Source organism: Rhinolophus hipposideros (assembly GCF_964194185.1).
Source record: "Rhinolophus hipposideros genome assembly, chromosome: 17".
NCBI classification, from domain to species: domain Eukaryota; kingdom Metazoa; phylum Chordata; class Mammalia; order Chiroptera; family Rhinolophidae; genus Rhinolophus; species Rhinolophus hipposideros.
In genome coordinates, this window is record NC_138063.1 from 14,346,896 (window position 1) to 14,360,395 (window position 13,500).

General features: G+C 38.1%; 1 protein-coding gene across 3 annotated transcripts in view; it reads right to left on the reverse strand.

Annotated features, from left to right (window-relative positions):
* WDR7 (WD repeat domain 7) overlaps window positions 1-13,500 on the reverse strand; it is a 301,626-nt gene that overhangs the window by 48,299 nt on the left and 239,827 nt on the right. For all 3 annotated transcript variants that reach the window (XM_081078981.1, XM_081078980.1, XM_081078982.1), the window contains one exon: window positions 12,752-12,851. In XM_081078981.1, coding sequence (XP_080935107.1) covers window positions 12,752-12,851 — 100 coding nt within the window. The remainder of the gene's footprint in view (window positions 1-12,751; window positions 12,852-13,500) is intronic.

Below are 13,500 nucleotides of genomic sequence, written 5' to 3' on the forward strand. Positions count from 1 at the left end.
AAACCAAATTCCACTCACCCTAAAGCTCTATTTCCGACCATATGATTCTAGATCTAACGCAAGTTATTTTTCCTTATATTTAAATTATTTGATTTTATAGACCATAGGGACTTAAAACATTCCTTCACAAGAATTCACACATAATTTGGTTCTCATATAATCTGTTCTTTTATTCGGTAAACCCTGTGTTTCCCAACTCCTGTCTATGTTAGAATTACCTGGGAGCATCCTATAAAAATGTAGCTATCTGGGTCCCAGCCTCAGAGATTCTGATTCGGAAGGTTTAAGGTAGGAGAAATGTATTTAGAAATTTCCTACTGATTGATATGTTACCTGGTTTGGAAAGAACAATTCTAAACGCAATGCCCAGTGAGTTTATATCAAAGGAACTCCTAGACAGAAACATCTGTGGAGAACTAAACACATATATATCACCATATACCGGAGATATTAATTAGCTTTGTGTGACAGTTAATAATTATTTCCCCTTGTGTACGTTCTGTAGTTTTTGAAAGCCCACTCACAGCCTTCTGTAAACCACCTCATCTTTCTGGTCTCACTTTGGTTTTTTGCAAAAATAAGGAGGTTGACCTAAACTATTTCGTTTAGACTGAAACAAAAACCAAAAAACAGTGTACTTGATATATGGTAGGCACAATACATGTTTGTTGAATGAATGCATGGCTACCTTACAAAACCCATGCAGAGTGCACTGGGGTGGTGTTAACAGGTTTGTGATAACCTTATACCTAGTAAACTTGGCCTCAGAGGAGTTCAGTAACAAAATAAGTAATTGTGTCTAAATGTTCTCACTACTTACTTGGTGGTCGTTCTTTCAGCATTCTTGCTGAAATTTGCCAATGAGACTGCTGGGTAAAGGACGGTCCACCTGCTATATTTTGCATTCATACCACTAGCAGTGAATGACAAACTGCTGTATATGCATAATGGCATGTAAGTTGTTACCTTTTTCTTTACCCTCTGTCTACAGTAGAAGCAGTAATTCCAGAGACTTGATATACAAGTCTACAAGTAATAAATCTGTGTGAGTTACAGCTGCGTCCTTGTAGATTTACAGCTGTAAGTTTTAATTCATCCCTGACAATGCATTTACATAAATTACAGCAACACAGTAACAATGCCATATGCTGGGATGGTCGCCCAGAGACATTCAAGAGGCTCAAAGGAGCTGGCTTTCCCACCACTACAAAGGGATGTTTTCAGAATATATGAGAAAGAAGCATTTCATTTGGTGTGGTGGCCATTATATACACGTTTCCTTGCTCCTTTCATTCCTTTGAAAGTAAACTATGTTTTTAATACCCTTTTCCACATTAATGAGTATTCTAGATTAAGATGTAATTTGGGTAAAGGGCAGAATTGCTTAAATAGTTAAACATTCAAAGGAATAAATGAAAATTATTTCTAAGCTCCTACTAGGTCTTCAGGTGTGGCTGTTCACAGCTCTGGACCAGGAGCAGAGATCAGCTAAGCTGGGAGGAAAGAGGGAGAGGATGAGATAATGGAAAGCGACCTTCTCCCTCCGGTGCACTGAAGGGAAAGGGTTCTTGGCCTCGGACGGGGCCTGGGAAAGGATCTGAGCCAGATCTTTGGAGGCATATCCTGCACTCTTCCACACCCGCTCACTGTTTGTGTAGGAATAAAAAGGAAAGATGATACTTTTAAAGTAATTTTATTATTAGCCTAATGCGTTTTTAAATGTTTCCTACTTGTAAGAGTTTTGTTCATAGACCAAGACACAAAGTTCTGTTTCAAATTCAGAAACTCAAAACTGGACTGACCTTTAAAGACGACTGTTAGTCAACCTACTACCACCATTTACTGAGCACTTAAAATGTAAAAGCAGGGAACTAAACATTGTATGTATGTCAGCTGAATCAATCAAGAGGAACTAAAAAAAATCCTCATTTTATAGGGGAGGAGACTGGTTTAAAGAAGGCTAGTATCTTGTTCAAGTTCCCAAAGATAATGTATGGGCAATCTGCTATCAACCTTTTTTCCTGCTTATCATATCTTACAACACTCCAGGGGAAATATTCCCAGTTCCCTTGGGGAGACAAATGTTGGTTGCCTTTCTCAGGCCAATCCCATGCTCACGTAGGGTGACAGACAGCCTTCTGCCATCTCAGGAGTGAATCTCAATTTGTCAGTCGTGATAAATACATTCTCTTTGCAACCAACAGGTTTTTTTAAAAAAATAGGTATGTGACGCAATTTTGGTCAATTGAGACAAGAGAACAGTGCTTTCAAAACTTCTCCTTTTGACCTCTGGATGGTGTCCTCTGCAGAGTCTGCTGGCTCTGTGGCAGCCACCATTCCCTGAGGCAGTATGGCAGAGCAGCACACTGAATACTGTGGAACAGCGAAGGAAAGACTGGGGCCCTGAGGACGCTACAGGGCTGCTCACTCACCAATTACCTCTGCATGTTTACAGCCTCCTTTGTAGCTCCCATTACTTTGTAGATAAAACATCCTAACTCGTAAGTCTTTCCAACAATTCCACAATTATTTTAAAAATTCCTCTCTAGGGGTGACCGGTTAGCTCAGTTAGTTAGAGCATGGTGCTAATAACACCAAGGTTGCTGGTTCAATGCTGCGCCCGCCTTAAAAAAAAAAAAATTAAAAAAAAAAAAAAATTCCTCTCTATGCCTAAAGTAAATCTTTACTTTTTTTGTGTCTGTCTTCCCTATCAGTTCATATATAGCCCACGCTTTTTTTTTCCCTTTTCCCTTTTTAGAAAATGTTGCTTTTACTTTTTCATTATGGTATCAATTTATGTTTTAATTTAGCGTATATATTGAAAATGCTATCTTTTAAGGCTTATCATAATCTACTTGCTGTATATCATGCTCCCTACTCCTTTTCTTCACCCAGCCACTGCTGATGCCAATCAATCCCTTATCACCTGTTACCTGGATTGTTCCCAAAGCCTCAAGGAGCAAACCTTCTTCAATTCATCCTCTGTCGTTCTGACCTTCCAAAATGGGATAATATCTGATCCTCTTGCCCCCTTGCTTAAAACTCTTCGAATGGTTTCTCTCAATGTAGCCATTGTAGTATTGATTTATGCACTCTAAAAACTTTTAAAATCAGTCACTACCAGTTAAAAATTGGGAGGTTTAAAAGTAAAAGCCCAGGTTTTCGGCTTATCTTAAAAAATCAGGAGATTAGGCAACACGAGGTCTACAATGCTCTGTGGCACCAACTGACAGGATCTGAGACGTGCCTGATCCCTTTACACGTGCTCTCAAGGCGCTCTCAAGTCTGCCGCAGTCCCCACACCTCCCAGTTCTGTCCCCAACACTCAAGTGGACTATCAGCTGACAGTTTATTAAAGGCTTATGCTATTGTTTTATAGAGAGTAGTGTTAAAAAGAAAGATAAATATTCCTTGGATGGTGCTACCAAAAAAGAAAAAAATGAAAGATAACTCTTACCTTGTTTTATTAAAAGGGTTTCCCTTGTTTTATTCATTTATGCTACCTTCTTGGTCCTGCAGGCATTTGAGTTTGTCACTGCTGACCCATGAGGCTCCAAACAATGAAGGAATCTATCCACGCAAGGCTTACCATGAGCTCAGCCCTCCTAACTACTAGGCTTTCTCTCTTCTCTATCACACTCCCACACTCCTTTGCAACCTTTGCTCACAGCACAGCAAAACCTTACAGGCCCCGGAATGCTAAATGATGTCTCTGTGCTTTTGTCCATGCCTCATTCTCTCTCTGAAAAGCTTTCTTCCTCCATGTGTGCCTTCGGAATACCTACCTACTCAGGACTCAGCTCAAATATTATCCTCTTTACGAACCTTTTCCTGTTGTTTCCTACTGTTAAAGGAGTCGCCCTGTCCTTCTTTGTGGCCTGTCACATTCTATTGTATTAGGTTGGCGCAAAAGTCAGTGCAGTTTAAAAGGTTAAAAATTGCAAAAACTGCAATGACTTTTGCACCAACCTAACAGCACGGAAGCACTTTATTGTACTTAATGTACTTGTTTCACTTTTGTCATCCCTACGAGACTGTAAATACCTTACCCACACAAGTAGTCATTCCCCTCTGCATTTCATGGTGCCATGTAAACACTTCTAGGCACTATGCATTGAAGGTATTGGAATCTCTCTTACCTGACTTCTGTTTTACTGACTCGGGCTTAACCAATACCCTCGATTCCCTCTGTAAAATATGCTGACTGATGCCCACCATAAGGAATGTTAGCGATTTAATGGCCCACTCGCTACTGCTCCCACCCATTGAACTCTGTGACCTGGAGTTAACTAAAGCTATGCAAATTGGGCTTGTCAATGTAAATATTAACATATAGTAGAATTAAATGCCACATAAAACTATAAAATAAGAATGGGAGGACAGCTTTAGAAAGACATGTACATACACACACTCATAAAATTAGGTGTGACACAACTGAAAAACGGGGAGAAGTAGAAACATCTAGGATTACACTCTGAGATTGCTTTATAAGGACCTTTCACTTCCCAATCTACTTGAAAAAAAACAAACAAAAACAAAACAAAAACAGAAGCTGGTGAGGGTTAGAAAGAAAAATGTTCTAAAACTGTAATCAATGGACCGGTTATGGAAAGAAAAGGGTTTGATCTCACACCAAGAGATGGAAAATAATTTAAATGCTATAAAGATAATTTTTAAATGAAATGTTTGCGATGTATATCATTTTCTATAACCCCACTCTTGAGCAACATTTGTGATTAACTGAGCAACTTTTGGGGCTGAGTATGCCAGGTCCGAGGGCTTTTTTGGTACCTGTGTATCTGCCCCTGCCACACAGACATGAGCTCCACCAGCTCCATTTGACAATATGCTTCTTTAAATCACCATCTCATTTCGTTAGAACCCACCATGAACTACAGACTCATGTCCTCATTATATACGTTTTAGAGTACTTAGGATTCATAGTTATTGAATGACTACTACACGGCAGGCCTTGTTCTAAGTACCTTATATATCAAGGGTGGATATAAAAAATACAAGGCAGTGAATCCAGAATGAATCCAATGTAGCATGATTCTCCTACCTAATATTTTCTTAATTTATGGACTAAATATATGTGAGATATGTGTATTTAGATGTTTATACTTTCATTTTTTATATGTTGAGAGGAAAAAGACAATGGCTAGGGAGGAAACTGAATGGCATTGAGAAATGAAGATAAAATGTGAATTGTGAGAATCATAACAAATTTTAGTCTACCTAATGCTTTTGCAAGGATGTTGAAATGCTTGTAATAACTGTTGCGTCTGTAAACGGTAAAACTCTCTGCCTCATATATTTCCAACTACACATATTACCAAGAATGTAGTTTTTTCTTTCTTGGTGCAAAAATCTTGAATACTGCCAGTCAAAGTACAACACAGATATAAGAAACATTCAATGCGTGCTGGAGTAAAAAACCAATAGAAAAACACTCCTCTGTACAGTCAGTTGAAAATATTCTTTAAAAAATTTTAAACTTTCAGAATAAATGATGATCCAATTTGAAGCACTGCTCCAGATATGTGTTTCTCTTCCTAGAGGTTCTTCCCTAAATAGCACTTCATTTTTAAACTGGGAAGCTTGTAAGGTAATTCTTCAACACAGTGTCAGGAAGCCATTGTCTTCTCCAACCATTCATCTTATTATCACCCCTGATGCCATATTTCTGGCTGTTGCTCCAGAATGTCATAAAAAGCACCTGCCATAAAACCAGCTGCTGAAAAGAGCAGGAAGAAAATACCTAAAATGTCACTGTCTGACTAAGTACTGTAGTCAATTCTCGCTGCAATTTCTGCAATCACCACGTAAGTGCCCTTGATGTATAAGCGTTATAGAATTCTGCTCAGTGAAAACTGTGCCTGGAGCTTCAAAACTCTGCCTTAAAGAAACATCAATCTTGCTGTCCACCACATCCCTAAGGTCCATTGCTCCTCCTAACTAGAAGTAAAATCTTTGTTATTTTTAGAGAGAAGAACACATTGTTTTCCAAACTTCCATTAATATAGGTGTGTTTGCTGACATTTCTGTTGCCTATTGAATATTAGCTCTTTTGATATGTAGTAGCTGCAGAGGGCTTGCCAGAATTAAACGGACCATAGAAAATTGCTCTGGTTTACGTTCATCAGAATGCTTTAAATCCCATGCTGAAGACATTTTTGTATCTTGCCAAGCCCCCGTTTTCCTAAAAATATTATTTATGAAAGATGCCAGCATTCAGTTATTTCTTAAACACTTCGCTAACACTAACTATTTGCAAAATCTGTTACTGGCTTAGCATTTCCTGAGCCACAGGTAAGAGGTGTCTCTGCTTATCTTGGAATGACTGTTTTTCATATAAGATTTGTGCAATTCCTAGTGTGATGCTAATTTGAAAATTGCTGTAACAGGAACCATTCACATATAGCGGGAAAACATGTCTTAGTTTTTGGTACGTTGCTTCCCCATGCTTCCTTACTCCTCGGGCCTTTGTAGATGTTGTGCCTTCCCCTTCTTTCCCAAACTCCTAATTGTTAATGGCTCAGCTCAGATGTCCGCTCCTTTAGAAAACTCTCCCGGCCCATTCTCCCTAGACTCCTAGGCTAGTGTTCCTGCTGTGTTCTCCCAGGCACCATCCCCTGCCTGCCCTCCTGGAAAGGGTGGCTGCAGTATCTCAACTGTGGGTTTATACCCATCTTCCATACCAGTTTATAAATTCCTTGAGGGTAGGAACAATTCATGTTTATTTTTTGATCTCTTGCATATAATATGGCATCTGGCACACACAAAAAGAGCCATCAGAATTTTTAAAAATATTTTTTTATAAATAAAATGAGTGATAACTCATGAGTAAATTAACTAACACTCTGTTATCTATGATGACAAGTATAGCAGGTGAAACAGATCAACTGTGGGGTTTCATTTTTTTTTTTTACGAGAATAATTGTGGTTCAAGAGTCATTCTGCTATTCACAAGACTATTAAGAAGGGTGTGAAGAAACTAACGCCCATAAACTATGGGAAAATAATTTCAGAGCATTCCGGTGATCAAATGCACAAATCTTTTGACCTAGCTCTGTACATCCAGGAATTCATTCTAAAAAATTCAGAGAGGCACAAAAGCTATATAAATAAGGCTATTCAGTGTAGCACTGCTTATAGTGAGAAATTGGTGGTGGGCAGAGCTTATATGTCAATGGACAGAGGACTGATTAATGCATTCTGCTACATCTGTGTTTTGAGATATTGTGTGGTCAAACAGATTAAAATAGCCCTTCAAATGTAATATGTCTAGTTCCCAAGTCTTGACCTTCATTCCTACTCCTAGACTGCTTTTCTCCCAATTGTTAATGGCACCACAATCCAGCTAGTTGCTCACGACTCAAACCTACGAGTCACCCTTAAATTCTTCTCTGTCTCTCACCTCTGCCTGCCTCTTAGCTCCCTACGCTCTGAACCCTACATTTGTACAATCATCAAGACCTGTTGGCTCTACCAAAACATATCCTTTTATTTGTCCACTGTTCTCCATCTCTACTGTAGCAATCACGAATGTTCCCCACAAGCTAGTAAGTCAAATTCTCAAAATTTGTAGTTGAAGACAAATGGGAATAAGGGAAGAGAAGATCGACAGGAAAGCAATGAGGCAATCTTCCTCATATTCCATATTTGCTTTAAGGTAGTTGGAGTTTTCCTGGTTTTTCTCATTAGTTTAGTTAGATGCCTGGCAGATGGGTGAATATAACGATCTGACTGGCCCATTCAGTGAAGTCTTGTTAGCGGAAAAATAAAGGGAAGCCAAGCTGGACAATGATGGGATAAATCAAGGTGTAAAGACTGGTGAAAATGGATTTGGACAGAGTTCAGAGTTCAGGGTTGCTTTCACTTCAGTACCGGTGAATCAGCAAAGGAGCAGGGCAGAGAACATTCTGGAGATGAGGGAAAAGTAAGTGGACGAGTACCCTGTGGCCTCCTTCTTTCCTCATGAAGGTCAATGCATCCCCCAGGGAGTACGGAATCTTGGAGGCCAGAGAAGCCCCAACTTCTGGCCCACAGCTTTTTATAGCATTAGGCGGTGTGATGGGGCACACGTCAGCATTCCGGAATTTACCTCCTGCTTCTTAAGGGATTAGAGCTAGACCTTAGTTGCCACAGTTCTATACATACAATCAATCTTCACCTCTATTTTTTCCTTCATTATCTGTCCTCGGGCAGACCTGGTCATGGTCCAGTACAGAAATATAGGTACATCTTTCATGACTCATAAGAAAGAGGCTCTCTCTGCTTTTATTGAACAGATACCCTACCATCCCTCATAGAGAAACATTTTAATGAGGTGTTTCTGACATCCCCAAATATAACTGCACCCAAATTACAAATTTCTTTTTGACAAAACTAAGGCACATTTTGTCTTTGTTTATCATGTCATGTTATATTTCTTATATATTTTACTCCAAAGATTCAGGGTGTTTTATTTGATCCACATGTATAAATACTGTGCATTTACCATGCAGTAGGCACTAGAAAACAAGGAGTTTTAAAAATGAGTTCTTTAAGGAACTTATTTAAAATTTTCAATACTAAAGTTCTTTTAATAATTTAAGATTTAGCTAAGGCATCAGCCACTTCCTTCCTGTCATACATCCCTGCCTTTTTTGTAGTATGATGTCAAAAGCAAGAAAGTAAGTGCTTCGATTTACCAAAGTGAATCAGATACTGCCAAGTGCCACAGCACAAACGTCATAAGGAAAATTAGCGACCATGAGCCTAACAGAATCTTGCATGGAGCCAGCAGTTATTCATTACAAAGAAGGATTGGAAAATCAGTTCAAAAAGGAGTGGAAAATCAGTGAGATACAATATCGAGTCTGCCAAACCAAAGGCAAATATTGCTGGGAGGAAGGATTTTCATTGCTGGTTTAACCAAACACATACCTGCAGCTCTAAGGATTCCTGGAACTTAATTAGCCTGCTTATCGAGAACAACACCTACCAACAAAACTTAAGCACTTCATAGGGAGTTACTGCTTTTTTTTTTCATTAAGCAAAATTCGAGAGTCAGGCATATATCCCTCAATTGCTAGCAGGTGCCTAGTGAAAATGCAGCCAGCAGCACAGCAGGATTTTAACTATTGAACTGCATCAAAGTTTCTGATTTCCATAATCAGGAGAGATTCAGTTTAACACCATAGGCAAGAGCTGCCTTTAGAAAGAAAATCTACGCATGGCCTCAGGCAGTGCTGTCTAACTTTTCCACTAACCCAGGATAGGAATGGGAACTCAAAGTTTTGAGTCTATAAACATCCTAATGTCTCAAGTTTTATCTTTAAACTTCATGTACTTTAATTGCAATGTAATGGATTTCCAAGCTCAGTATAATATAAGAATAACCAACATTTACTGGGTATTAGCTACTTGGCAGGCCCTGGGATAAGAATTTTACATAAATTATCTTATTTACATCTCATAATAACAGGCACTATTTCTATCACCATTTTACAGTGAAGAAACGTCAGCTCAGAGAAGTTAAGAATCTTCCCCAAGGTTATAAAATTAATAAGTGGTAGAGATGGAATTCAAGCCACACAAGTTTCTAATTATTCTTCTCCAACAGATTACACTACACTGTTGTAAACCACGCTTCCTCCTCAGTTATCTACGTCAGGGATTCGCAAACTTTGTAAAATATAGTAAATATTTTATTTAGGCTTTGGGGACCACGTATAGTCTTTGCCAGCCACAAAAACTCAATTTTGCAGTTGTAGTGTGAGAGCAGTCATAGACAATCCTTAAATGAATGAGCAGGTCTGTATTCCAGTAAAACTTTATTTACTCCAACAGGTGGCAGGCAGATTTGGTCAATAGTTTGTGAACCCTTGATATAAGTAAAATGCACGCTGCAGACATATTTGCACATTTATTATGTGGTTTTGCATAGTCCAGTTTGGGGAGAACAGATTGCAAGGAAACCGAAGTGAGGGAGAGAGGGAGAGAGGGAGCGAGGGAGCGAGGGAGCAAGGGAGAGGGAGGGAGGGAGGAAGGGAGGGAGACAGGGAGAGAGAGAGAGAGAGAGAGAGAGAGAGAGAGAGAGAGAGAGAGACACCAATGCAAAAGAAAAGGGAAAGGGATTAAATTTTGTCTCTTCTGTCCTTCACCAGCCAATCTGATAACAACAGGGAACCTATATGACCTTCCCTCCAGTTCCACAGTCTGGGTTCCCTGCTCCCACTGGTTTCCTGGCCAGGCCACAGCTGATTCCCCATCATTGGGACTCTCTCTCTTTTAGGTGGTCATGCCTTATCTTTTTCCACCTAGCTGGAACCTCATCCCCTAGAGTCCAGTGAATTTACATTTTTTTAGGTCCAGTCTCTATGTTTTCACTCATGCTAGGAAAAATGTCCCCCTCTCTGATAACTGAGTCCAATAGCTAATCCAAGAAATGCTCTACTGCATAGCTACTTCAAAATCCCTAGCCCCCTGATTCACATCTAAAACATCATTTCTAAATATGTCAACTCTGCTTGTGTATCTTGTTTTAACTGTTGCCTCACTTATTTCAAGGACTACAACACTAATACCATAAAAGAATTTAGAGAATCTTTGTCACTTAAGAGCTCATGGTCACTGGATCTAACTGGTAACCGGCAAAAGTAGTTAAGATTGATTTTAGAGATTTGGCTTTATTTTCATGTTCTGAATAATGAGAGAAAAGGGTAACGTTCAGTTTCACACAGAACTGGAAGGTACAAGTATTCAAGCATGTAACACCAATGATAACTTTGGGTATCAAAACCTAGACGCTGGGGTAGAAAAAGTCATGGGGACACTAAAATGTCTAAATGTACTAAAATGATACACAGAAAGCAAAATGAAATATAAATGACATTACAAATTCCTGTTAAGAAAGAATGTCTTTGATTAATAAGTGCATCTCAAGTAACTTAATTAAAAAGAATAAGATATTCAAATGATTGTTTTTGCACATTACCAAGATCTTCACTGAGACCCCTTAGGAAGAAGAAAACTGTAAAGAAATGTATGTGAGTTACTTCGCTTTTCTCTCTGCTGGTGACAATTGTGTCTTGTCCAGTAACAAGTGTCCCCTCTCTGATTTCCACACTTCGATTTTAAAGAAGCTTGGAAAGTTTCCCTTGTTCTATTTTTTTCGTGTCCTTACTGTGTAGATGTTTGTGGTTTACTTTTCTCAAGTCTGCTAATAATAATATACTCCAATGTAAAAACACTGTCTTAACCAAAACAAATTCTGAAAATGCTATGTGAAGACTCGGTCTCTTAGGGCTTAGGTATGGGATGTCTTCTTTGTATATTGGTTGGAAGGAAGTGAATATTATAGGAGTGAATATTATCAACAATATGTAATTTAATTTTTAAGCCAGTATTCAGTGAGTCACTGCTCAAAGTGAGAGTTCAGAGTAAAGAAACATGGTCACCAGTGAGGATTTAATGTTTTGGAAAAAACACTAACAAAATTCAATAGTGACATAAGGATGGGTCAGTGGTGCAATACCCTATGCATTCCCAGGGAAGCACAATTCACATTCCATTAGAGATGTTGAGATGGTCTGCTATGGAAACACTCAAACAGTAGTACCCTCTAAACTTGTCTGATCCCTGAAACTTTTACCCCCAATACCTGTTAGCATCTCTTAGAACTATTTCAGGGAAAACAATAAGGGAAGCTTTTGGAGAATTAATTTCATAGTTTATGAAATTTAAGAGATAGTTTAAAATTTTAGCCACATCCTTATGAATTTCTTCACATTCTTTCTGGAAATTCCTAATAGAGTTGAATATGTCAGTCTGATACAGTTGAATGTAATATTTCTAATAAGGTTGAATGTACCAGCGCTGATAAATGGTACAGTGAAATGGAAGTAGGACTTGGAACTACTCGTCAGTAAGTGCTGTAAATTATCACGATCGTGACAGAGCCTAGCCCTGGTTTTGGATTAACTGAGTGTGACTCTGGGATAAAGAGATTTAAAGTCTCTTCAATTCACTTATATCTAAAGTGGGGCTACACTTGCCTTGTCTACCCAATTGGTACGTTTTGAGAATCAAGTGACCAAGACCAAGATTAAAATCAAGAATTTTTCATAAATAATAAAGTGTCATGAAAACATTAAAAGTTACAAAAGTATATAAAGTAATATTATTATTTCGAATACAGCATCAGCTTCTTTTTAATAGACTCCCACTAAATACTATTGTGATTTCTTCTTTTCTTGAAATTTAACCAGAGAACACTCTTACAATATCTCACTTTACCCAGTCAGAAAATGTTTATTTAGCCATTAACCATAATCATGTATCAATTTTTTTCAGAAAACACAGGGCAAAAATCTGTAATAAAATCATACTACTTTGTTTAAGTAATAAAATACTTAATGCTACTAAAATAAAATAATAAAGTAGTAATAAAATACTAAATACTACTTTGTTTAATCATACTTTCTTTGTTTAAAAGAAAAAAAAGGCTGATTGCGAAGGGGTCTGTATCACCTGTATCACCTGACTGGGCTCCATTAGGACCCATTTCTGGCAGCCCCTCCTCCCTACTGAATAAAGACAGTAGGACTCTAGCTTCTTTGAGTCCTTCATTAAACTATTGATCCCTTTAGCATTATCCATAATGTTCCAGCAGCTCAGCATGTCAACTGGCCAAGTGCTAGTCTCTCCCTCCTTTCAATAACTTCCACACTTTATGGAGAGAAAGTCATAATGATTTATTTACCTGACATTTTCCAGTCCGGATGTCGTACAGGGCCACTGAACCATGGCGAGCTCCAACTGCTATTCTGTGATTCCGCTCGTAATAGCTGACCATGTAGAACCTGAATGGAACATTTTTACAACAACAACAAAAAAAACCCAGGTGAAATGACCTGCACATGGAAGTGGATAGAAACACATTTCAATGATTAAAGCCAACTCTGATATGTATTCTTAAATAAATGTATCTATAATTAATATAGTGAGATTTTTCAACAATGTTTCATTTTGGTAATTCTTAAAGTCAACTGAAAGAAAAATGATGCAGAATGCCACGTAGGCCTGTCAATAATAATTTTCAATAGAAAACAATTTCATAGTAACAAACAACCTTGTTTTGAAATAAGAAATAAGGGTCAAATACAAAAAAGATTAAACATAAAAACTCAGTTTTGCTACAGTACTATTACAGTACTATTATGCAAATATTTCTATTTGAACAGAATTGGAAAAGATGAAAAGGCTTACATATTCAATCTAATTATGTTCCCATGGTTTATTAGAGTATTAAGGAGTGAAATATACTTTCTACCAGAACAATCATAAAAAAGCCATATAAATGTTATGCTTAGGTTCACATCAATAATTTAGAATTAAAGTAGAAAGTTACCCACCAGAAAAAAGTTATTTGGCAAATTCCCTAGATTGTCCACATTTATTAGTTTATCTAAGTGACAGCTGTGACTACAGGTAGTATAAATAAATGTATTT